General features: G+C 34.7%; 1 protein-coding gene and 1 pseudogene across 1 annotated transcript; one reads left to right on the forward strand and one right to left on the reverse strand.

Annotated features, from left to right (window-relative positions):
* Nucleotides 1-1,070: 1,070 nt before the first annotated feature.
* On the forward strand, nucleotides 1,071-7,645 carry LOC149536890 (uncharacterized; annotated as a pseudogene).
* Nucleotides 7,646-9,371: 1,726 nt separating this feature from the next.
* Nucleotides 9,372-12,278, reverse strand: LOC149536891 (cytochrome P450 734A1-like). The gene is made up of 5 exons (XM_089805450.1): nucleotides 11,814-12,278; nucleotides 11,391-11,614; nucleotides 10,740-10,981; nucleotides 10,165-10,558; nucleotides 9,372-10,070 (listed from the first exon to the last, which is right to left on the reverse strand). Exons 1-5 carry the CDS (start codon nucleotides 12,085-12,087, stop codon nucleotides 9,645-9,647), a joined length of 1,560 nt encoding a protein of 519 aa, XP_089661576.1. The 5' UTR covers nucleotides 12,088-12,278; the 3' UTR covers nucleotides 9,372-9,644.
* Between the last annotated feature and the right edge of the window lie 15,163 nt (nucleotides 12,279-27,441).

The raw sequence follows: 27,441 nt of genomic DNA on the forward strand, positions 1-27,441 counted from the left end.
AACTTGTCCCATTGTACATCATCGTCATGATTGAATGAGATAAACTTCAAGCCTTTCCCATCAGATGAAAAATTGAAACCCTCGTACTACTAGAGCGGACAAGTTTAGGGCCCATTTGGTTGCGGGGATATGAATTGAGAAATGAGAATTGTTATTCTCAAATTGTTTTTCTAGAATAGGAATTTGTTTTCTTTGTTTGGATAGACAAAATAGAAATTATAATTTGATGCATTCTTATTATCAAAATTGCAATCAAACAGACATAAACATCATCAGAACATTAATTAGACAACAGGGACTGAATGGTTGCTAATCAGAGAACCTAAATTGTTTGGACAGGGAAGTTTGCTAATAACTAAAATGCCCACATATCTTTTGATATCAACAGTTGAATGAAACCCACGAGAGCAAATGAAGGCTTGGATTATGTAGATAGAAGGAATCTCGATGGGCTTTAAAGGGCTAATCAGAAGATCTTGCACTTGGTTTAATCCTGAATTCGGGTAATTAGAAAATCAGTGCGGTCTATTGTCTCCCATATACAAAAATTTTGTTTTTTGTGAGACGTGCATACCAAAAAGTTGGCATAATTTGTGTATAATTTCAAGCAGTTAAAAAGTTTGCTTACAGATCCTGAATATATATATTCTTTCAGTATCATCAGTTTGAAAATGGCCATGATTTTTCATTTTGGGGAGCTCCAATAAGAAGTTATAATGAAGCGGATCTGAAAACATTTTCAAATAAGAAAAATTTAAAATGGGAATGGGAATAGCAATTCCAATTACAAGTATTTTGGAGAACGGACAAATGCTCATTTTGGAGCAAAATGAGAATACATATTCTTATTCCCATTCCCAATTCTGATTTGGCAGACCAAATAGAGAACTAAAAACAAATTCTAATTTTCTATTCCTATTTTGATTGTATTCCAGCAACCAAATGGGCCCTTAAGTGGAAAAAAATTGCAGGAAGAAATAGCGATGGGGATGGAAAGTTGCATGCAGCATTCAAAAATATGTAAAACTTTCATTCTAGCTTTGAGAAAAATAGGTGATCAACACGTCAATATGAGTTTTGTTCGATACTATCAAATGGAAGTTGAGGTTCCCGAAGGAGCAAGAGGAATGGTTGTTGGAAAGGGAAGAAAAATGATCATAAGATTTCAACAATTTATAGGGATCTCTTAAGCCAGGTTACTACCCTCTGGAAAATTTCAAATTTGCGGCCATTCTAGAGAACTGGTTCTAAGTATTGTTGCTTCCATTAAAATCCTGATAGATCGTGCTATTGGGAGCAAAAGTGCAGGATACTTCCCTCAATTTTATCGTTCTTGTTTCTGTAAATCTATTCAGAATGCCCCGCTGGTTGTAGACAAAGTATCTTTTGAAACATTTACATGCCCCGTTTCGTGCATTTCTCAGCAAGGTAAGCAACATTTGTGTTTCAAGAAGGGAGAAGCGATAACTTCAGTTTCAACGTCTTCTTTTGCTTCTTTTTGTGACGGCAATAACCTGGCAACTGCATTTTCAAAAAAGATGTCAGTTTGCCCCTTCACGAAGTTCCTCCCACACTCGAACTTTTCAACTTACAGATCAGACCTGTTATTCTTCTTTGAGCGCTGTCAACAGGATGTGATGAGGAACATCAAGATGATCGTTCAATTCAGTAAAAAACTCTTCCACGACCATCACTACGAGGAGCTACTCAACGGGGGCTTTATTTCCCTCTCCTGTTTGCAACAACTTTACAATGAAAAGCTCATATCAGGTGGATTCTCCACTACATGTCCAGAAAAGGTCGTAACAGATCTCAGGCTTCATTTGGAAAAGCTAGACTATGTCAAGGTGTCCTATCGAAGGAAAATCAGCATTAATCTCACAGGTCGAGAGGAGTAGCAGATCCGCCTGTTTAACATTTCCATGTGTTGCGTGGGAGAGGAAGGGTTTCTGCACAATAATGAAGTCCAAAAAATACTTAGGGCAAGAGACCATTTCCAGGTATTATTATCTTTCGCAGATCTTAAAATATGTTTTGCAGGGAAACATTAAAGCTCCTAAAAATTGTATTTTGTGCAGGTGCTCGGCATGAATATTGATGCATCTACCGACGAAGTTCAGAAAGCCTACAGGCGATGTCTGTTGAAGATCAAATTTCATGGAGGTGATTTGAACGCTGCTAAAAAGGCCAAGAAATTGGCAAGAAGGGCTTCAGATTGCTTGATGGATTCTGTGAAGCGAGAAAAATATTTGAGTTTTGAATTGTTGTTCCGTGGATGCTTCAACTTCAGATCTATCCATTTTTTCTCCTCTGTTTCCTGTGAAGGCAGAGATAACAAGGGTTCGAATGGCTCAAAAAAGACATGTTGGCCCAGACTGAGAAACAAGATGAAAATATGTAGAAAGTGGAAACCATTTATTATTTGATCTGCTACTCAATCAGAACAATACAACAAATTTATAAAAGAGACGGCAATAACAGTTACAAACTGTTATACAAAACTGCCAGAACTAAAAACAAACAAAAGAAAACCTAATCTAATATTTAGAGTTAAGAAACTTGAAGATTAATATTAACATCCCCCCCTTAATCGGAAGGGATTAAACCAAGCATTCCTCTAAATTTTTCAAACTTTTCTCTGCCCAATGCCTTAGTAAAAATATCTACTGGCTGATCTTCAGTGGGACAATAGTTTAGCTGTATACTGCCATCTTTTACATGATGCCGAATCAAATGATACTTCGTGTTGATATGCTTGGTGCGATCATGAAAGATTGGATTTTTAGCCATTTTGATAGCAGACTGATTGTCAATGAAGAGTGGTGTTGAGGAAATCTGTGGTGTTTGCAAGTCTTCAAGAATCCTTCTAAGCCATAAAATTTCCCTAGTTTCTTTAGATGCTGCAATATATTCAGCTTCAGAAGAAGAGAGAGCTGGGACTGATTTTTTTTTAGATTTCCAAGAAATTGCACCAGACCCAAGTTGCATTAAAAAGCCAGTAGTAGATTTACCATCTGTTGAATCACCTGCATAATCTGAATCTAAATATCCAATCAAAGAAAACTCTTTTGTTCTAGATAGAGTATTTCAACCCATAATGTTGTGTGCCTTTCAAATACCGAAGAATTCTTTTAGCAGCTAACCAATGAGCTTGGCGGGGTTGTTGCATAAACCTTGAAAGAACTCCAACAACAAAAGCAATATCTGGACGAGTGGTTGTGGCATAGATCAAACTACCAACAAGTTTTCTATACAAAGTTGCATCAACCAATGTTGAAGAGTCATCTAATGTGAGTTTGATATTTTGCTCCATGGGAGTACTAAGTGGTTTGCAATCAGCCATGCCAAACTTTTGCAAAAGATCACCAATGTATTTTTGCTGGGTAATAAAAATAGAATAAGGCTTTTGAATCATCTCAATACCTAAATAGTAATGAAGATGACCTAAATCAGTCATATCAAAACTCTGCTTCAATTGTTGTTTCACAGCTTGAATAGTATTTTCATCACTACCGGTGATAAATAAGTCATCCACATAAACAACAAGATAGATAACAATGTTATCAGCCTTTTTAACAAAAAGTGTTGCATCATCAAACTCAAAATGCTGGAAATCCAACTTCAACAGATGCTCAGTAAGTTTTTCATACCAAGCCCGAGGAGCTTGTTTCAAACCATATAAAGATTTGTTGAGCTTGCATACCTGATGTTCTTTCCCATTGCTGACATACCCTTCAGGTTGAGTCATATAGACGGTTTCTTTGAGATCACCATTTAAGATTGCAGTTTTGACATCCATTTGGTGAATTTTCCACCCATTTTGAGCTGCAAGACTTAACAAAGCATGGATGGTGGTCCAATTTGCTGTAGGTGCAAATGTTTCAACAAAATCTATTCCCTCTTTTTGAGAATATCCTTTCGCAACAAGTCGAGCTTTATGTTTTTCAAGGGTTCCATCTGCTTTATATTTATTTCTAAAAATCCACTTGCAACCAATAGGTTTACAACCAAGTGGTGGATCAATCAACTCCCATGTGCCATTCTTTATTAAGGCATCATATTCATCTAGCATAGCCTACCTCCAAACTTTACTGTCTTTGGCTTCAATATAGGAAGTTGGTTCAAAGTCACTTGCAAGATTGAGTTCATCAATAGACTCTATATTATCTACAACATTGGATTGAGTTGCTAGCCTCGCTTTGTAAGAACTTCTTGTACCTATTTTTCCTATTTCATTAGGTCTTAAGTCTTTTAGAGTTTGTTGGAGTTGTTTTTCCCACTTATTAGAAGATTTTGGTTGCACAAAAGAAGATGTAGTAGTTTCCAAAGGTTCAAAGATTTCAGGCTCATTGGTTGATGGAGTTTCTTCTTGTTCATTCATAGATGGATCAGCTTGATTTTGAGGTATAAATGCAACATGTGAATCCATTAAAGGTGAGGCTAAATAAGTTGGGTCCCCCCCAGAATGTATAATCTCACAGAAAGTTTCTTTGCAGGGAGAAGATTTTGATAGTTCTTCTAGATGTTGACATTCAATATCTTCAACATTTCTAGAAGTTTCACAAAATGCTACATCACATGTAATGATGATTTTTTTATTAGCTTCATCATACAACCTATAGGCTTTAGAGGATTCAGAATATCCAAGAAAGATGCATTTAAAACTATGATGTTGCAACTTATTTCTTTTGTCTTTAGGAATTAAAGCATAGGAAGTGGACCCAAAAATTCTAAGATGTTGAATAGAAGGAGGATATCCAAACCAAACCTCATATGGAATTGCCTGGTGAAGTGCTGATGATGGAGACCTATTACGAAGATAAACTGCAGTTCTTGCTGCTTCAGCCCAAAAATACAACTTGATTCCTTTAAAATATAACATTGCTCTAACCATATTCATGATGGTTCTATTCATTCGTTCAACAACTCCATTTTGTTGAGGAGTACCTGGTATAGTGAGATGATGTTGAATCCCATGTTGACATAGATAATTTTTGAAAATGAGAGAAGTAAATTCTCCACCATTATCTGTTCTGAGAGTACCAATTTTACATTGAGCCTGATTTTCAATCATAACATGAAATCTTTTGAAAGTTTCAAAAGCTTCTGATTTTTGCTGCAAGAAATAAATCCAAGTCATACGACTATAATCATCAGTGAACAACATAAAATACTTAGATCCTCCCACAGAAGTTATTGGTAAAGGCCCACATAAATCTGAATGGATAAGCTGTAATTTTCTCTGTGCCCTCCAATTGGATCGAGGGAAAGAATTTCTATGTTGCTTGGCAAGAATGCATGCTTCACACTTTTCAACACATTTAGGAAAAATAGGTAAGCCATCAACACCATTCTTTTTCATGATATGAATTTTATCATAACATATATGACCTAATCTTGCATGCCACAACATAGTAGCAAATAGATTACCTTCCTCTATAAGATAAGCAAAATTTTTAGAAAGAGCAGGAGTGCCATTTAATTTTAATAATCTTCCATCCTCACTTCCAATCAACACAATTTGATTATTATATTTCTTTCTTACAAAAACCTGAGCATCTTTTACTAGAATAGAGTAACCTTGTTGGCGAATCAATACAAGAGATAGTAAATTGCGTTGTAACTGAGGAATATATAAAACATTATGAAGCACAAAATCTGGAAGATTAGGCAACTTAAATCGAATAGTTCCTTTTCCAACAGGTTTGAGACTTGATTTATCAACTAAGTAAATTAGACCGCAATCACTTTTATTAAATTCCTCAAAGTAATCACGTCTAAATTTGTCATGTGTTGTGTGGCTCTAGTATCTAAAATCCAAGTATCATACCATGAGGAAGTAGATGCACATTCTGAAACAGTAAGGACATATTGATCACCATCACTATCACAAGAAAATTGAGTTGTACCTAAAATTTTATCATCTGAAGATTTATCATTATTATAAACTTTGGTTTTATTTTTTTGCTTAAAAGAGTTTCCTTTAAAACTTTCTATCTTTTGCCAAGAGAGTTTGCATTCATGTGCTTCATGACTTCCTTTTTTACCACATCTTTTACAATATAAAAATTGTCTATCATTTTGATTATCAATTTTCTTCCATTGACTTCTACCTTTTCCTCTATCATTATGATCACCTCTTGAAGCTATTTTATTTATAGGATTTTCTTGATAAGCAAGACAAACATTTTCATTTGGATTATCTATTTTCCTTCCAAATGCTTTCTCACGCTCTGCTAACTTTTCAACCAATAGATCCAAAGTAACGGTTTTTAATTGATTGCTTGCTTGAAGAGACTCTAGATATGTGGAATGTGTTGGAAGAAGTGCTTTGATAAAAGCTGTGAGATAAATTTCAACTTTCCCACTTGCAGCATCAACATCTTGTTTTATAGCTCTAATTCCTGAAGCTAGACTCATAACATTACCATTTTTCAATTCAAGATTGAATAGTTTTAACTGCAATTGAATAAACTCTAACTTTGAATGAGAATCAAATAAAATTTTCAATTTATCGAGGGCATCCCAAGAAAGTGTGCATCCTTGTATATGTCGATACACTTCTCCATTAACAGAAGCTCTTATCAAAGCTAAAGCTTTTGAATTTTTATATATCCATATTTCTTTTTCTTTAGCATCAGTTGGCTCTACTGGTTGAGTATTTCCATCACATAATTTGAACCATAAATCATTAAATATGAGTGTATTTTCCACCTTTCTATGCCATTCCATCCAGTTATCTTTTCCAGATAATGTTTCCCCAATTAATGAAACAATAGATTGCATTGTGAATACACAAAGAAACACAATTTGCACAGATTGTAAATGATTGTTGAAATTTTCTTGCCAAAATTTAGCAATGTAATCAACTTGTAAAATTTTTATCAAAATTAAATCAATTGCACCTGAATCCGCTGTCTTTTATTTTGCTTCTTCAAAAACACTCCAGTCTTCAGAAGCTTTGCACATAGATTAATTCCAATGCTCTGATACCACTGTTGGCCCAGACTGAGAAACAAGATGAAAATATGTAGAAAGTGGAAATCATTTATTATTTGATCTGCTACTCAATTAGAACAATACAACAAATTTATAAAAGAGACGACAATAACAGTTACAAACTATTATACAGAACCGCCGGAATTAAAAACAAACAAAAGAAAACCTTATCTAATATTTAGAGTTAAGAAACCTGAAGATTAATATTAACAAAGACACGCTATGGTATCATTTTGTAGAGAGGGCAGAAATACAATTGATTTCAGGCTGGCGGTTTCGTCGCACGAGGGAGGGATTGAGATACATGATGAAATGGTTAAATGGGTGGAAGGTGCGTGGAAGAATCGATCGAACCCCTGGACAGCTATTTGTTTTCGATCCATCAGCCTGGTATCAGATTTCCAACATACGATACAAATATGCGAAGACGTATGTGACAGAGGATTTCAAGTTTCGTATTGCAAATGTGATGGAAGAGGAGGGGAATATGGAATATAAGAGATGGGAATGTGCACTGACCAACAGGTGGTCTAAATGGAATGATGGAATTGCAGGGGATGTGAATTCTACAGTGAGGAATGACATGCATACTTTTGTCAAGGAAGTAGTCAAGTCCAGTGAATTGATGTCTTCAAATCATGCTTAGCTTCCACTAGCGATGGAGTCATGCTTTTGGGTTTTTTCGGGGTTGGTATGGTATTTTTGGATCATCAGGTATTTGTTTTCTATTATTATATTTCTGTTATATAATTGTTATTATTATTATTATTTATTTATTATTATTATATATAATGTAGTAAATGATTGACTTTTTGTCAAAATGGATTGTTACGTCAATATATATATTTGTATTATTAATCAAAGTAATAATTCTAATTTTTGCAATATCATGTCGACAAGTCAAGTGATTCAAAGTTGACCTACTAATCAAGGATTGTGTAAACAACCATATGCAATGGCCATCATGTTTGGATTTTCTTTTATTTTTCACTAGAAATATGTTGTTTGATCAATAACATTATGTATAGATGGTGTACCTTTTTACTAGAGATGAAAATGATGATGCACCTTGAAATTGTTATGGTGTACAGCCAACATTTGATGAGAATGGTGAGATGTCATAGATAGTGTGCCTCAGGCTTGAGATGTTAGAAATAATGTGCTTCCATCTTGATATTTCTTAAATGGTGTGCCCTCAAATCTCCGGATTCACACTCATCAAATGTTATATTCTTGGTCATTTCCTCTCCATGGTGATGATATCTAAATATATGCACAAACAAGATGACTAGTTCATAAATCTATGAATATCTTAGCTTCACTGTTAGGATTGTCCTAACTTTCTTAAGATAATCATACGTTCATCAGCATTGTATGTTACATTCTTGGAATAGTGATAGGTTCATTAGGACAGTCATAACTGCATTAGGATAGGCTTAATTTCATTGAGGCAGTTGCAATGAATTTATGACTATCTACATTCATCAAGACTTCCCTAATAAGTTATTGACAGTCCTAATTTTTTTTTTATCAAAATCTTAGTTTATGTCAGAATGTTAAGGTTTAATTCCTCATTAAAAAAATACAAATTCAGTTTCTTCTTCTATTTTTGTGACAAAAGTTTATTTTTCAGTATGATTAGAATATGATTTTTTTCTAATATGCTTATGCAAATTCTAATGCAAGCTTGTAAAGTTTTACTAAAAATTGTGTATCTATAGAAATTGTTTGGCCACTATGGTAGTACTATTTTACACTTTCTAGAATTCTAAAGTAGTGCTATTAGAATTCTAATCCTTGTTTCCTTCTTACCTTAAAAGTCATGATCAATTTATAAAAAAAGATAAATTAAGACATTTAGCCTCAAGGTTCCAAGGATTGACTTTCTATGGTAGTACTATTTACACTTTCTAGAACTCTCAAGTAGTGCTATTAGAGTTCTAACCACTGCTTCCTTCTCACCTTAAAAGTCATGATCAATTTATTAAAAAAGATAAATTAAGACAATCTACCTCAAGGTTCTAAGGATTGACCTTCTATGAAGTTCTATTAGAATTCTAATCCTCTCTTCCTTCTCACCTTAAAAGTCATGATTAATTTATAAAAAAGGATAAATTAAGACAATCAACCTCAAGGTTCTAAGGATTGACCTTCTATGAAGTTCTCTTAGAATTCTAATCCCGGCTTCCTTCTCACCTTAAAAGTCATGATTAATTAATAAAAAAGATAAATTAAGACATTCAACCTCAAGATTCCAATGACCTTTGTGAAGTTCCATTGATATTTTTAAGATCTCTTTTTACATAATCATTATTATTTTATCATTTACCATTCATAAAGCATTTACTGACCATTCTTGGAAAGGAGACACATTTAGATAAAATCGTTTATTGATCTATAAAACAAAATTACTATAATCCACGGCTTTAAAGATTTTTCAATTCACGAGCTCGATCGGATTCCATCCACTCTCTTCCTTTCCCGGAAACTAGTTGTAACATGCGAGTATTACAATTTGTCAAGATAATGTGATTAATCCCGGGCACTTCTTATTTGAGATACTATTTGACATCTACACTATTTAGGCTTGATGATGGATTTATACTGGCAGTTAAAATTTTGAAAACAGAGGATGTTCTCAGATATTAGTCCATATGGAGGACAACCTGAGCTCCGTATTGAGGTCGTAGAGTTCCTAAAATAATAGGAGAATGAGCATAAGAAGGTGAAGTGACAAAAGAACACTTTTGCAGGATCATGGCCAGCACTAATTTTGCTTCCAACAAGGCAAAATTCTGACCCACACATATAGTTGGACCTACTCCAAACGGCATGAATGCCATTGGATGCTTTGCAGCCTTTGCAATTCCTTCACTAAATCTCCCTGGGTTGAAATCATCTGCATCGCTTCCCCACAATGCTGGATCATGGTGGATTGCAATGAATGGAAGCAGAAGTTGAGTGCCTGCAGGAATTGAGAGCCTTCCAAGTTTCATTGCCTCACATGCCTGTCGGAATAAATACACTACAGGTGGATAAAGTCTCAAGGCCTCGTTTATGATCATTCCCACCTACAAAACATTCATGCAATGTTTGATCTATGATGAGACAAATTCAAAATGCAGCTTTTGAATGAAAATTTAGGTCTTGTTAGATAGTCCTTACAATTTTGAGGTGACTTAAGCTGTCTGCACTTGGGGGATTGTTTTTCCCACATACTTCCAGCACCTCTCTGCGGCCTCGCTCTTGCCAATCTTGATGTTTGCCCAACAATATCATAGTCCATGTCAACAGTGTTGAGGTGGTTTCATGGCCGGCAAAGTAGAAAGTCTTACATTCATCAATGATTTCTTCTACAGTCAGGCTTGCATTACTTTTCACATTGTCTCTCCCCTGCTTCTTGTTCTCAGACATCATTAAACCAAGCAGATCGGCACCATAGCTATCTGTATTTTCCATTTCAGTAGTCTTTTTCCTCGCATCTATAACTTGTTTTAAGCACATTCTTATGTTTTTCTCCAAACTCCAGAGTTGTCTGTTCTTTGCAGTTGGCAGAAACCTGATGAGAAAAGTCACTTTCAGATATTATGTATAAATGTAAGAAACCCAAAGAAATTATAGATTCTGTGTACCTCATTATATGAGTGAGCTCTCCTTTATCCTAGACAAACAAATATAGCAAAACCTTTCCAGTGACTCACAAACATAACAGGTAAAGTGAAAAAACTCAAGTTTGTCACCTGAAACCTGGAATGTAAACAGTGCGAAATAATTCAGATGTAAGAATCATCTGTTGGGCCTGCATATCAAATATCTGCTTTCCCTCTGTAAAGCTGCTGCCAAATGCTGTGCGGGCAATAACATCTGCTGTTAGATCGCGAAGCTCCTTTTGTACTTCGATTTCTGGCGAACCTGACAATACCAATTTACTCCATTCATCCAACATACTCGCGCTGCTTTTCACAATTGTTGGAACCATACCCTGTAATTACAGAAATAGTACTATATATAAGTAGTATGATATCACGTTTGCTCCTATGAGAATCTGAATATTCAATATAAAGAAGTATTTAGAAAATAATGTGCAAAGTTAGGGGTTTTGTTGTGGAATATCTTTGAAAATGCCACAAAATGTACAAGAGAACCATTTGACAAAATGTCTAAGCAATGATAGTAAGCAGACTGAGCACTGAATGGATTTTTTTATCAGTAAAACGATGCCCAAAGAATGCATTTAACGGCCTTAAGAATTACGGAAAACTTTCCAAGAGAACGTTTCACTAAGGTGTGAAACTTGATAGATTTTCCTTCTAAAAACCCAATTTATATAATACATCATTGTGGAATGTGGTCTTAATTTAAAACATAATTAGAGACATTGAGCGCCTTACCTTCAAGAGATTCATGTGGAAAGCAGGATTGATGATCTTCCTGTGCTGAGACCACTTCTCACCTGTCAATCCCACAAGTCCCTGTTCAAACACCTGCCTTGAAAGGGGATTACCGGGAATCTTTGAATACTTGCCAAATTTGGTGGACAATATCTCCTTGACAAGATCAGGGTGGGGAACAACCAACCTGGGTTGAGGCCCAAACCAGAAAATAAAATCCTGACCTATTATATCACATGTAACAAGAAGCTAATTAATCAATAGGGTCTTCAGAGTCCTGCATATTTTACTTAATCAGCCACTATTATAAGTTTTAACACCACCCAAGCATTTGAAACAATCAATGCTACTAAGCAGGAAATTCTACTAATATGATTCTGAAATAAACCAGATAGTGTGAAAAGATGGAGAATATAAGCGTACCGTAGGTTTTGGTCCAGCGATGATAATGGGGGAGAACTCGAGGAAGTATGTAATGTGAGAATTGCATGGGTTTCATGGACTTATTCTCACCCATCATTCTGGATATCTCTTTGGAATTCCCATACAATAGTTTGTACGGAGGGCCCCTGATTCCTTGGGCTTCAAAGTGCTTTTTCAATTGCAGAGGTTTCCACCAAATTGTTGTTGCAATCTTGAGCAGAAACAAAACTAAACCAGCACAAACTGCCGCTAAACCCCAAGTTACACACTCCATATTCCAGACGTTCCTAACACCGATAAATTCTTCTGGTTCTTAAAGCTTATACTTATTTTTACGCCGAAATCACTGCGTTCTAAAATGAGAAAGGCACATAGGCCTACATTGATATGAAATTGTCAGCTTAATACGAAACTATTTCCAAACTTAAAAAAACATGATAAAAGGGAGAATACGAATTCAAATTTGATTGTATGTTGAACATTGATCGTTGACATTGCAATCTCATTCACTAATCTGCGCCGCCTTAAATATGAGGTTGGAATAAGTCAAAGAGACGTGTGAACGGCTATAGAAATTATACTTGAAACAAGAGAGTTGTGATTCAACTCGTGTCTAATGTAAATGTGGATTAAGATTGAAATGTATTGTATTTCACGACTTTGATAAAATGTTTGGTTTACATATTTGTAAAAAAATTTATTAATAAATTTTACATATAATTGTGTATAAAATTAAAATTTTACATAAGTCTAATAACCAACAACTATGATTAAATTTTGACCACTTTATGGATGTGGTCATCTCTCTCTCTCTTTCTATATATATATATATATATATATATATATATATATGATCATTTGGTTGTGATGTATTATCTAATAGTTTTCGTTCTTACCAAAGACAAGTATACTAATGGAGTCATTCCCTTCTCAATTTTTTTATTGACTAAATCTATTGAATATAAACTTCGTAGTCCATTATTAATATATATTTTTAATAATTATAAAAGGAGTTTTCTTATTCTAGGGAACTAATGTTTTGGTGGACCCAGATTCAATTTTAAATGTTGCTTGTAGGATGTTATATTCTAAAGTTCCCAAACACAATATTTAATGAAATAATTATTAGATGGATATTACTAATTCTTGATTGGAGGAATCAAAATTTAGTGGGGTTCCTCGGCTTTTTTCAGATTTAAAAATAGAATTAAATTGTGACACAATTGAATGCATGTCCATGTGGATTAAATGCTGAGTAGCTAATGGCTCATTATTGGTCTTGTTAGCTGGAACATTCTCTTACCAAAAAATTCTTTGTATTTTTACCATTTACCATATGCTATACCCATTTACTTGTGGCCGTGAAATCAAGGTTAAGGTATGGTTTAAGATAAATTTATAGGGAAAAGTATATATTTGTGAATTTATAGGTGATTTAATAACATTATTAAATGATGAAACCGAGAGTTCTGTACAGATTGCGGTCAGCGAAAACTTCATCTATAGCTACATCTATGCCTTTTGTATCATTATTTGGAGGAGTAATTTTCCTATTGCAAATAAGCTTGTATGCTTTGTATATCTTCTTTGCTACCAAAAATCAGACATCAAGAAAATAGAATAGATTAGATGATAAATCATGTAGATTGATTTGAGGAAATAAAATCATGCAACTATTATCCAAAACTATGCACAAGAATATTATAAATGGCTATCTTCAATGACAAAAAGTTGTAAAGTTTTATAGGTAAATTAATCCCTATGTTTGTTGTTATTTGCAATGACAGATCATCAGCTAACCCCACTAGCTCCAGAGCTCTTCTCCCAATATCAATCTTAGTCACCACACTTAAGAACGAGCTTGGTAAGATCTTATTTTCAAAAAAATAGATCCTTTACTAATAGGAAGATTATATTTGGCTTTTTATTTATGTAAAAATTTTGTGTTTCAATTATTTGTTTAGGATACACTAAAGTAGTTGTTATTCTTGACTTTTGTTCACATCACTGATTGCAACTCTTACTTTGACATTGCTTGAACTCCTACAACAGTAACAGAAGAGATCAGTAATAAGATGTACAGTAGGTTGAAAAGAAGGTACACTTTGAAATTTGGTACTAGGACTATTCATCTCATCTCTGTTTCTTTCCATTTGCTTACGATCTACAGGCATTTTCTATATTGTGAATATAGTATCATATTTGCATTTGGCTTTGCTTCCCATGAAACTGATTACAACTTTTAATTCGATAGTTCTTGAAGTCATATATGTATCTCACAAATTCATATAAACTAGTACCATAGTATACAATACACATAGATTAGCTTGTACCTAGTTTAGGGTATGTGCAGGATCATGGTGTGCCAAAAAGTGGCAATGTGAAAAACACATAGTCTTTAAATGCCTAAAAGCATTTCAAAATGTGCTTTGACTTTTTTTCCACCCATCTTGGTACCAAAATATAATAGCTTGCTTGATCGGGTATCCGATGCCAAATTCAAATGTAAAAGGAGTGTGGACCAATTTTAAAGATAAATATTGATTTTTATTTACCAAACTCAAAGGGGGGACCATTTTTTAAGTTATATCAAGTCCTAGTATAATATTGTTATATCATAATTGGGGGAGGGGAAGGGGGTGACCAATTATTATATGTAGTTACTAAAAATTATTATATAGTATTAAATAATAATAATTATATATATATATATATATATATATATATATATATATATTGTTAATATAATTATGTTATATATAGTTATTACTTATTATATATTATTATATTATTATATATCATATATATTATTATATATCATATATATTATTATTATATATTATATATATTACTGACCTAAGTTAATAAGCTATATAATGATGTATGCTCCTAAGGGTTCCCCTAGGGACATACATGTGTTCCAATGAGTCCAAATGGGTCATGGGATAACCTAATATATCATATATATTATTGTTATATATTGTATATATTAGTAACCTAAGTTAATAAATTATATGATGATGTATGTTCCTAGAGGTCTCACTAGGGACAGACATTTGTTTCAATGAGTCCAAATGGGTCAAAGGATTCTTAGGGACATAAATGTTGTGTAAAAAAGGGTAAAAAGGGGTTATTGAGTATCCTATGACCCCTTTCAAGCTATTACATGATAACATATGTTCTTAGGGGTCCTAGGACCCTTATAGACATATATGTTGTGTTTCAATGGGTCAAAAGGGGTCATAGAGTATCTTATAACCCTTTCGACCCATTACATGACAACATACATTCCGAAGGAACATATAGTGTATGTCCTTAGGGGTCCTAGGTCCCCTAGGTACATACATCACATGTTTGAATGGGGCAAAAGGTGTCATAGGGTTCCCTATGACCCCTTTTGACCCATTAAATGATAACATATGTTCATAAGGGTCCTAGAACCTTTGGGAAAACATATCATATGTTTAAATGAGTCAAAAGGGGTCACAGAGTACCCCATGACCCCTTTCAATACATTATATGCCAATATATGTTTTAGGGGTCCTAGGACCTCTAGGGACATAAATCATGTGTTTAAATGTGTTGAAACGGGCCATAAGGTAACCTATGACCTATTTTGACCCATTAAATGATAACATAATTTTCTAAGGGTCCTAGGACTACTAGGAACATATACCATGTATTAGAATGAGTTGAAAGGGGTCATAGATCATAGAGTACCCTATGATCCACATATTTCATGACAACATATGTCTTTTAGGGTCCTAAGACCCCTAGGGACCTATTTTTATTTGTTTGAATGGGTCAAAAGGGCTCATAGGATAATCTATGACCCTTTTTAACACATTTCATGACAACATATGTCCTTAGGGGTCCTAAAACCCCTAGAGACCTGTTCCATTTGTTTGAATGGGTCGAAAGGGATCATACAATAACCTATGACCCTTTTTGATGCATTTCATTCTAGAATATGTCCTTATAGGTTCTAGGTCCCCTAAGGACCTATTAAATTTGTTCAAATAAATCAAAAGGGTTCATAGGATAACCTATGGTTGCTTTCAACATATTTTATGATAACATATGTTCCTAGGGGTCCTAGGATCTCTAGGGACCTAATTCATTTGTTTGAATTGGTTGAAAGAGGTCATAAGATAATCTATAACCCCTTTTGACACATTTCATGAAAACATATGTCTTTAAGGGTCCTAGAAATCGTACAGACCTATTATATTTGTTTGAATGGGTTGAAAAGGGTCATAGGATAATTTATGACCCCTTTCAACATCTTTCATGACAACATATGTCCCTAGGGGTCCTAGGACACCTAAGGGACATATTATGATCATTTATATGGGTTGAAAGGGGTCATAGGATAACCTATGACCCCTTTCAACATATTTCATGACAACATATGTTCCTAAGGAGATATTATGATCATTTATATGGGTTGAACTTTTAACATATTTCATGACAACATATGTTCGTAGGGGTTATAGGACCACTAGGGACTTATTCGATTTGTTCAAATGGGTTGAAAGGGGCGATAGGATAACCTATGACCCCTTTCGACACATTTCATTACAACATATGTCCTGAAAGGTCCTAAGACCGCTAAGGACATGTTCTAATTGTTCATATGGGTTGAAATGGGTCATAGGATAACCTATGACCTCATTTGACACATTTCATGATAATATCCCTATCTATCATTTGTACATTTCATGATAATCTATGACTGTAAGATCCCTTTTGACCCATTAAATGATAATAATAGTTTCTAGGGGTCCTAGGACCCTTAGGAAGATATTTGATGTGTTTGAATGAGTAAAAAGGAGCTATGAAGTACCCTATAACCTATTTCAACCCATTATATGATAACATATGTTCCTAGGCTCCTAGGACCCCTAGGAAGATATTTCATGTGGTTGAATGAGTCAAAAGGGGTCATGGAGTACCCTATAACCGGTTTCAACCCATTATATGATAACATATGTTCGTAGGGCTCCTAGGACCCCTAGGAAGATATTTTATGTATTTGAATGAGTCAAAAGGGGTCATGGAGTACCCTATAACCTATTATAACCTATTATATGATAACATATATTCCTAAGGCTCCTAGGATGCCGAGGAACATGGAGTACCTTGTGACCCCTTTGACACATTAAATGATAACATATGTTTCTAGGATGCCGAGGAACATATATGATGTGTTCAAATGGATCGAAAGGGGCTAGAAAGTACCCTACAACCCCTTTCCATGCATTATTTGACAAAATATATTCATAGGTATACTAGGAACCCTAGGACATACATCATGTGTTTGAATGGATTCAAAGGGATCATAAGGTACCCTATGATCCCTTTCGACCCATTATTTGATAAATTATGTTCTTATAGGTACTAAGACCCCTAAGGACATACACCATGTGTTTGAATGGATCAAAATGGGTCATAGGGTACACTGTGACCCCTCTCAACCCATTATATGACAACGTATGCTCTTAGGGGTCCTAGGACCCCAAGGGAGATACATCATGTGTTTGAATGGGTTGAATGTGGTCATAGGGTGCCTTACGACTCTTTTTAACCTATTAAATGATATCATATGTTCCTAGGAGTCCTAGGACCCCTAACATATATAATGTGTTTGAATGAGTTGAAAGGGGTCCTATAATACCCTATGATGCCTTTCGATGCATTATGTGTCAACATATATTCCTAGGGGTACTAGGACCCCTAGTGACAAAAAACATGTATATGAATTGATCTAATGGGTTCATAGGCTACCCTATGACCCCTTTTGACCCATCAAATGAGAAAATATCTTCCTAGGGGTCTTAGGGTCCTTTCGAACATATATCATGTGTTCAACATTGAAAAGGGTCACAGAGTACCCTATGACCCGTTTCGATGAATTATATGACAACAAATGTTCCTAGGGGTCCTAGGGACATACATTATGTTTTATGAATGGGTCAAATGGGGTCATAAAGTTCCCTATGGCGCCTTTTGACCCATTAAACAAGAAAATGCATTCCTAGGGGTCATAGGAACATATATTATGTGCTTGAGTGAGTCAAAAGGGGTAATAGAGTATCCTATGACCCCTAAGCATAATTGATGTCATTGAATGGATCAAAAGGGGTCATAGGATATTCTAAGGCCCATTTTGAGCCATTAGATCACCTTATTTATGTGGTTAGGGGTCCTAGGATCCATAAGCACACATATTGTGATTGAATGGGTCAAAGAGTGTCAAAGGGTACCCTATGACCCCTTTTGACCTTTAGAACCATTATATGTATGGCTAAGGGTCCTAAAGCCTTTAGAAAAAATATATTAAGGATCCTAAGAAGGGATCATACTATTATAAAAGAAATTGAAAAAAATTTAAAAAAAAAAAAAAAAAAAAATAGGTATCCGATTTGGGAATGGGTACCTGATACTATTGGGTACCCAATTAGGATTGGGTTTCCTTTGGATTCTAACTTTCCATTGTCAACACCAAAAACATCCCAAAATCATGTTTTTGGCCTGATGGTGTGTGTTTCTAACTTTGATGATGTAGCTGGTGACTTTTTTTTCATCCAAATTTGATAAAATGAAAAGAATTTTTTGATAATGTTCTTAGCTTTCTAGCAACATAATGTCTATCAAATTATGAGTTTAGTAAGTAATTATTACTTATTTTCTAATGGAGTTAGTGTTGATTGACATATTGATTGAAAAATAGCTATAACTTTCAAATTGTATAAAATTTTTGAAATCCAAAAGTTGTGTCACATTCTATGCTTCAACTACTATAATGAAAAGAAAAGGAAAAATCTAATTTTGATTTTTTTGAAATAGTTAAGGTGGTCAGACATGGGAGATTTTAAATTATGAAAACAATATAATAAAAAATTCATAATTAATTAGTTTGGAATAAAAATATCAAAAAATATGTGTGAAATTTGGACATGAGTCTACTTTTTATATCTATACTTAAAAAATATTATCATTTGATTTTGATTAAGGTGGTTAGACATATGCCTACTTTTTATTTTTGCCTTGGATTTTTTGTAGTATTGCATTAAAATCCAAAATTTTGACCAATCAAATAATTTTTTCTCTAGATAATGGATAGTAGTTTAGAAACTACATTCAATTTCCTATAGATTCTTTTTCTTACAACTTTTTTGATATAAATTCTAGAAATACTTTTAAACTACGTGCCAAGTTGACATAACGCTGATTTGCTAGTTTTTCACTACTACTTAAGGCCATGATTTGGTTGACCATGATCCTACACATACCCTTTAGCTATACTGAAATATTAGTGCAAAAGAAACACATAGAAAGATTATAGAGACCAACTGTACAAACACTTGGAAATCAACAAAAAACATGGCAAAAGAACATAAAACTCTAAAATATGTTCAACAAGTCGAACAATGAAGCCACATAGACATTTGTATGGGAAAATGGAGTTTTCCACCAGTTGCCACCACTTCATTGCCATGTCCAAAACCATAGACTACTAGTCCACATAATCCCAATATGAGACATTAACTTCAATCTATCAAAGCAACAATATGTGAAAACAAAAAATAACAATTAGGTACAAACAAAGAAAATAAAGACATGCACAATAATAGGTGAAGCTCTAGGATGAAAAGGACTCGATTTGAGCCCAAAGAGTCTCAAAGACAATCCTTAGCACAAATTGAAATGCACAAATAAATTAGAAGGTACTTGTGCCACTATTAATGACACACTGACTTATGCATGCAACATCTGTGAGCAACTACATTTCCAAAAAAACATACATATGATCAATCAAACATTTATTCAAGATTTATTATCACTTTCCATCACACATGACAAAAAGAAAATTGTTAGATTATAGTTCGTTTGCAAAAAATGTTTCAAAGCTACTATATGTCAAAAAGTTCCATGCTATGCTGCACCTTGGAATATATGATGAAACCCACACATAAGTGTTGTCCACAAGTTGACTTCATTAGAGGAAAGATTAGTGTCTTTGCATATTGCTTTTGCATAGATAAGGCAATTAGGATACAAGAGATCACAATATGGCTTGATAGGCACAATAATCAATGTTCCTATTGACATTGATCAATTACAACAAGCATTGCAAAGAAGAGTAGATGAGAACAAAGTAGTTGCAATCATGCTAAAGAAAAAACTAGAATATGAGAATGCATATGCTCAAGGAAATATAAGACCAGGGCATATGCACCGAGTTGTGGTGCCAAAAAGATGACAAGCTTTTTTTTTTTTTTTTTTTTTTTTCTATTTTCAATAGCACGTACACACTATTAACAAAATAAAAAAAGTATATATGATGGGCTGCACACCCATAGCCCATCATTTTCATCAGATTTTTTGCTATTCCTATAGAGAGTAGCACGTGCGCGAGTTAAAAATCCAACATTTTCACCATCCTTTGCCAAAATGCCTCCTCGCCGATGAAATCCAAGACCACAAGCGCAACCATGACGACACCGTAAGTGATATAAACTTAACTTTGCATTGTTTGAGATGTTTTTCATATTGTTTTGTAGGTTTTTAATATTTTTTGTAGGGTTTTTACGAATTTCATTTAGATTTGTTTATTTATTTAGATTTCAATCAATTTTTTATCAGGAAATATCCATAATCAACTGGAAAATCCACAAGGACCTCAAAACCCTCAACAACCTCAAAACCAAAACCCTCCTCAAGAAGAACAACAAATTCCACAACCCGAACCAATTGCAAGACCTCTGCCAAGCACACAAGAAAATATAATAAATGAAATAGAGAGAGGAAAAACTGAATTAGAAAGACTTATTGATCAGTTGAAAGAATTCAGACAAACCAATCCAATAAGGGCTTAATCGGCATCATCCTTCGAATCCATTAACACCCAAATAGCCTCAGTTAGTGGTCAGTTAGATATTTGGCAGGTTAAGAGGTATGAACAAAAAATATTTTATGCAAATAAATTGTCATATGAAGATGTTAAAAAAAAAAGAAATACCAAAAGGTAGTATATGTGCATTATTTAGAAAACCCGATGAGCAAAATACTATTAGAGAGGGTACTAAACGATTCTCCATCCATTGGTGCATACACGATGCTATTAGAAATAATTTTTGGGATAGATGGTGGATGGTTTTTGATGCCCCTCCTTGCAACAATCACGAGCTCCCCATGTATTTTTTGAAGAAATTATATTGTGAGTTTGTCCTTGGGGAGATCCCCAATTATTTTGATATATTAGACTCCCAAGGTAGAGGTGGGGGGTCATCATTTCAAAGGTCGGGAGCACGTCATGACCCTAATGTAGTTAGGGCACCTGTGGTCAAGCCATAGCTTGAGCATGTGACTATTCCTTCAGTTGTGAAGGAGCATGTAGAGGCCAGTGCTTTAGGGACCATTAATGCTTTGACGCACACCCTCATCCATTCCATGAGCGCATTAGTTGAGGGGGAACCTTCTGTGCATCGTGGTCACATGTGAATTTCATGCGGATCCCTATGCACATTTGGCACTCATGCTGGAGATGGTGCGGATGATGGGCTTGTCACCGATCAGTTCTTGAACGACACATTTGGCATTGAAACACAAGTAAATTACAATTATAATTTACTAATTTGATCACATTTCATATGTATAGTGAATGATTAATTAATTAGCATCTATTGACATTGTTCAAAATTCAGGGTCAGAGTGTTGCTGGGCCTAGCAGCGATCCTCTAGGCCCATTTTTTGTCCCTTCCACGAGTCCACAGGTATGTATCAATTTAATCATTTTAATTAATACATATATTTATTATGTAATCATATTAAGGATTTAAAAAAAATTTATGCATGTGCATCAGTTCTCCACAAGACCTGCAACCTTTACTACGAACTTGCAGCATAGACATCGTACGAGCTTCACACAGGTACAATTGTTTCATGTTAATTTAATTATATTTATTTCATGTTTCATGTTAGATGTAATGTGTATCATATGACATGTAGCTCACAATGGCGGACACACCTCCTCATCTGCGACAGTCTGTTGATAGTGGAGTGGCTGCAACTGTGGCTAGCTCATAGCTATTGACGGAGGTATGAAAGAATTTTCCTCGTTTTAGTTGTTGTTTATAATAGTTAGTCTCAAAATTTCTAATGTTATTTATTAGTGATTATATTTATTGAATTGTTGTAGTGTCTCGTCACACCTAATCGTCCACAAGCATTCGAGGTGGATTTACAGAGTGACTATTTGATGGTAGTAAGAAAATAATTGATTTTGTGTGTACATATATTTGATTTCAACGTATAATAAATATTGATTCATAGCTACTTTCTTTGTATCATTTGGATTTGGAGAAGAGCCTCAACAAGAGGTCGAGTGAGCGTGTCAGGAGGACCCCGTCATCTCCACCATCTCCCTCCACACAATAGCAAAGGACGTCGAGAGACTTGTTTCCTTCCCCTCATGGAAAGGAAAAGATATAGTTGATCTAGACATGTATATATATAGGCATCAATGGACATATTCGATACACATTTGATGTATATGACATTCTATATTTGATGTATGACATTATTCGACTTATGACATTATTGGTTAATATATGATATGTTTGTTCATATATGACATTATTGGTTATCATAATATATTATGTGTTTGTTAATGTACATGGCATTATTGGTTATCATTTTATATTATATGTTTGTTCATGTATGACATTAAATTAGATACGTTTGTGTATGACATTAAATTAGATATGTGCATGTATGACATTAAATTAGATATGTTTATGTATGACATTAAATTAAATACCTAATCTATTCAAAACTTTGATAGAATATTGATTAACAATAAACTTTATCATTGTTTAAGCATAAGTTAATCATTTGCAATATGTCATCGTCATATGATTTATGATCTTGTTCATGTTTAAAGTTTTCCTTCTCTATCATTTGTTTATCAAGTTTAATTCAATACCTAATTAGTTTGAATTTTTGATACAATATTGATTGGCAATAAACTTTATCAGTCAAGATCGATTAGGACCTCTTGGCAATAAACTTTATTAGGAAATATTCGTGGACCTCCTGGCAATTGGTCACCTAAATGAGAACCTTGAGATTTATTAGGAACTCCATTAAAGAAATCAGCAGTTTGAAATTAATCTATCCAACAAAATTAAATCAAAAGTTCTCTAAACATTTATTAAACATTTATGTTAAAAATAACATGAAAAATTGATCACAAGTGGTCACAAAGTTTGTGTAGAAGAAACAATCATTGTTACAAAAAGAATATAGACAAGAAGAAAAAACACAACTAGCTTGTTGAGCTTCAATACATAACCACCATTATTTATCATCAATTGAAAAATGTCAAAAATAGTAGAGAAAAGATGGATTATTTGAAAAAAAAAGTCATTTTAAAAATCATAAATGTACCATAATCACTGATAGTTTTATGTCTTTTCATACATTAATGATTGTAACATAATCACCAGTTGATTGGAATGTGTTGTTATTATTCTATAGTAACTAGATTAAGGTAAAAATAAAAGTTTAATAAATAGTTGTGATGTTTAAGAAAGAGAGATATCTTACATGCGAGGGGGACGAATCTAAGATGACACATAAGATACTTGTAAGAGGGAGCTATACTTGTTAACAAATTTACAATGCATGTTATGGAAAATCATAAAGCATCTTTAAAAGGAAATAAAAGAGTATGACAAGTGGAAGGAACATGTTGTTTTGTAGACTCGTATTCAAATTTGGGTGTTGATTTTCTAATGAAGGATTCAATCAATGCAATTTGGTAGTTTTGGCTCATGTTATCCTTGTATCTCACTCTCTCTTATTCCCCCCCCCCGCCCTTTTATATTTCTATTTTTTCCATATCTATGTAGCCATCTATCCTCTTCATCTCCCCCTCACTAATGCAAAGATGTTGAGTAATAAGTGAGGTTTAAGCACTTTCTTCTTCCTAATCTACCAAAATAAACTTGTGACCTTCCTAATATCTTACTCCTTTAGGATATCATTTTTGTGGCCTATCCAAAGTGATAGGGTCATTTGTGAACTCCTCCAAGGTGAGTACTTCTCCAATCAAGATCTTGCACCTTTTTGTTTTAGGGATACTAGCCCTATTCCAAGCCAATAACTGTAACTCTTCACCAATGGCTTCACCAACCCCAAGTTTCTTTTGGGACACCTTCCTTATGTTGAACTGATTGAGAATCAACTCTTGGTTTAACCCTCCAATTTTCATATAGTACAAAATGTTGACTATCGTAGAATTCCTTGTAGGTCTTCTACTCTGATTTTCTAGACTTAAATTCCTCTTAGGTTGAAATCTAACTATTCTATGGATAGATTCATACACCCTTTTGAAATTTATTTAAGACTCCAAAGCCTAGATTCTCAATTCCATTCCTATAGCACCTAACCCATGTAAAGTACATAGACCTAATAAGGTCACACTAGGTTTGGTTTTCAAAGTAATTACTAGATAATTGGTGCATGAATTGTTGCATGGCCTCAAACCTCCTCTACTCACCAATATTTATCATCTTCAAATTATGATGAAACACAATAATGTTTCCACTTTTTTCTATTATATATTCCCCCTTATGAAAATACTCATAGAACTAATAAACCCTTCATCTCCTCCTTGCAACACTTCTCTACTTCATGTCTCCGCTTGACTCATATCTTAACTATAACACTTCTCTCCCTGAGTAGCATTCGCCAATAGTTCATTTCTCCCCCTTTGACTCATATCTTCTATTTTTACATCACTACCTTTGATATAAGTCCATTCAATATTTTATCTTTATCAATAATTTATCAATGTTTTAAACTAAATTTCCCCTTTTTCTTAACATCTTTAAAGTTAGTCAATATTGATTATCCATTGTCACATAGGAATATATTTATATTTTGTAGAAAATATTTTATATCTACTCACACTCTTATCATCCCTAGTAATGACAAACAACATAGAACAATGAGTTGCCTCTAGCAATTTGATGTTTTTAGTGAAGAATAGAGAGTTACAAAGTTGGTGACAATTTGGATGTGTAATGAATATAAAAAAAAAGAGTAAACAAGAAGCCATTAGACACATGACCTAAAATGTGGTATTTTCATGCATTCATTGGGTTTCAATATTATGGCTTTTGTGAGAGCAATGTTATCATTACAAAGAGATTCACACCTTGAAGGTGAGTGCAATGCACCCTTCTCAAACATAATCAATTTGAGAATGATTAGGCTTTTTTGAGTTTTTTTGTAGACTAATTTGGTAGACAAGGGAGAACTCCAAATTAGAGAGGACAAGGTTGATTGAGCAATGATTTGTTGATGGACAATGTCAACCTTGAATTTGCATAAGGTTACTATTTAAATTAAGTTTACATTTCAGCACAAATTATTCCTAAACCTTTCTCGAAACTTTGGATGGGGATAAATAGGAATGCTAATAAATTTTTGTTGAAAGATAATGCCTAGATTTAATGCAATAAAATTTCTTGTTTTTGAAGTTTGCATAAAAAGTTACAAGTCAATTTTGAAGGTCTTAAGAACTCCTAAACAACTCAAAAGTGTTTGTAATTAGTGTAGTGGAGAATGTTCAAGAATGCCTGAGAATGTTTAAGCATTGAAGAGGATAGGAAAAGGTTAGGGATAGGGTTTATCTAGCTACCCAGAGCTAACAGACCAGACAGTTCAATCCCACGATGAAAGGTGAGAGAGTTATGGTAGTTGGCAACTTTGTATTGGCCAATACTGCAAGTTTTAACATCACCCGAGATGGCATTGTAAAATAAAAACAGAGTGTGATCTCCAAAAAGTGAGAGAGGTTATTCTAGGTCTCTGCAACACAGTCTTATAGGAACTAGAATTGTATCCATACTTCACACGAGCTCTAAGATATACCCTGTCAAAGATCATAGCCCTATGGCATTTAGTGACCCTTAGGGACATTCCGGTTTGGCATGCCCAAGAACATTCAAGCACTAAAGGGGATAGGATGAGGTTAGGGATAGGGTTTACTTGGCCACCTGGAGCTAATAGAGTAGACAGTTTGATCCCACAATGAAAGGTGAGAGAGATTTGGCAGTTGGCAACTTTGTACTGGCCAATACTGCAAGTTTTAGTATCACTCGAGATGGCGTCATAAAATCAAAATAGAGTGTGATCTCCAAAAAGTGAGAGAGGTTATTGTAGGTCTTTGCAACATGGTCCTATATGAACTAGAATTGCATCCATACCTCACACAAGCTCCGAGATATGCCCCGTCAAAGATCGCAGCCCTATGGCATTTAGTGACCATTAGGGACATTCTAGTTCAACATGCTTGAGAATGTTTGAGCACTAAAGGGGATAGGATGAGGTTAGGGATAGGGTATACCTAGCCACTCAAAGCTAAAAGAGTAGACAGTTCGATCCCACGATGAAAGGTGAGAGAGATTTGGTAGTTGGCAAATTTGTATTGGCCAATACTGCAAGTTTCAACATCACCCGAGATGGCATCGTAAAATGAAAATAAAGTGTGATCTCCAAAAAGTGAGAGAGGTTATTGTAGGTATCCACAACATGGTCGTGTAGGAATTTGAATTGCATCCATACCTCACATGAGCTCTAAGATATGCCCCGTCAAAGATCGCAACCCTATGGCATTTAGTGACCCTTAGGGACATTTTGGTTCGGCATGCTTGAGAACATTCAAACACTGAAGGGGAAAAGAAAAGGTTGGGGATAGGGCTTACTTGGCCACCCGGAGCTAACAGAGTAGATAGTTGGATCCCATGATGAAAGGTGAGAGAGATTTGGCAGTTGGCAATTTTGTACTAGCCAATACTACAAGTTTCAACATCACCCGAGATGGTGTCGTAAAATGAAAATAGAGTGTGATCTCCAAAAAGTGAGAGAGGTTATTATAGGTCCCTGCATCAGGGTCCTATAGGCACTAGAATCACATCCATACCTCACACGAGCTCTAAGATATGCCCCGTCAAAGATAGCAACCCTATGGCATTTAGTGACCATTAGGGACATTCCGGTTTGGCATGCCTGAGAACATTTGAGGACTAAAGGGGATAGAATGAGGTTAGGGATAGGGTTTACCTGACCACCTAGAGCTAACAGAGAAAATAGTTTGATCCCATGACGAAAGGTGAGAGAGATTTGGCAGTTGGCAACTTTGTACTGGCCAATACTGCAAGTTTCAACATCACCTGAGATGGCATCATAAAATGAAAAATAGAGTGTGATCTCCAAAAAGTGAGAGAGATTACTGTAGATCTCTGCAACATGGTCTTGTAGGAACTAGAATTACATCCATACCACACACGAGCTCTAAGATATGCCCCGTCAAAGATTACAGCCCTATGGCATTTAGTGACCCTTAGGGACATTCTAGTTCAGCATGCCTGAGAGCGTTCAAGCACTGAAGGGGAAAATATGAGGTTGGGGATAGGGTTTACTTGGCCACCCAAAGCCAATGAAGTAGACAGTTCGATCCCACAACCCTTTTTTCACTAAGTTGCAAATTTGAGCAACTTTTACAACTTTCAACAATGCAACTTTGCACAAAAAGTGCAATTTTTACATTTTT

The sequence above is a fragment of the Cupressus sempervirens genome, chromosome 10 (genome assembly GCF_028749045.1).
Source record: "Cupressus sempervirens isolate cs-2001-9-10 chromosome 10, ASM2874904v1, whole genome shotgun sequence".
Classification (NCBI taxonomy): Eukaryota; Viridiplantae; Streptophyta; class Pinopsida; order Cupressales; family Cupressaceae; genus Cupressus; species Cupressus sempervirens.

Coding starts and splice junctions, on each gene's coding strand:
- LOC149536891 (XM_089805450.1), bottom strand. CDS start 12,087: ATGGAGTGTGTAACTTGGGGTTTAGCGGCAGTTTGTGCTGGTTTAGTT. Junction 10,982..11,390: donor TCCACATGAATCTCTTGAAG/GTAAGGCGCTCA, acceptor CTGTAATTACAG/GGTATGGTTCCAACAATTGT. Junction 10,559..10,739: donor GTTTACATTCCAGGTTTCAG/GTGACAAACTTG, acceptor TTTTCTCATCAG/GTTTCTGCCAACTGCAAAGA.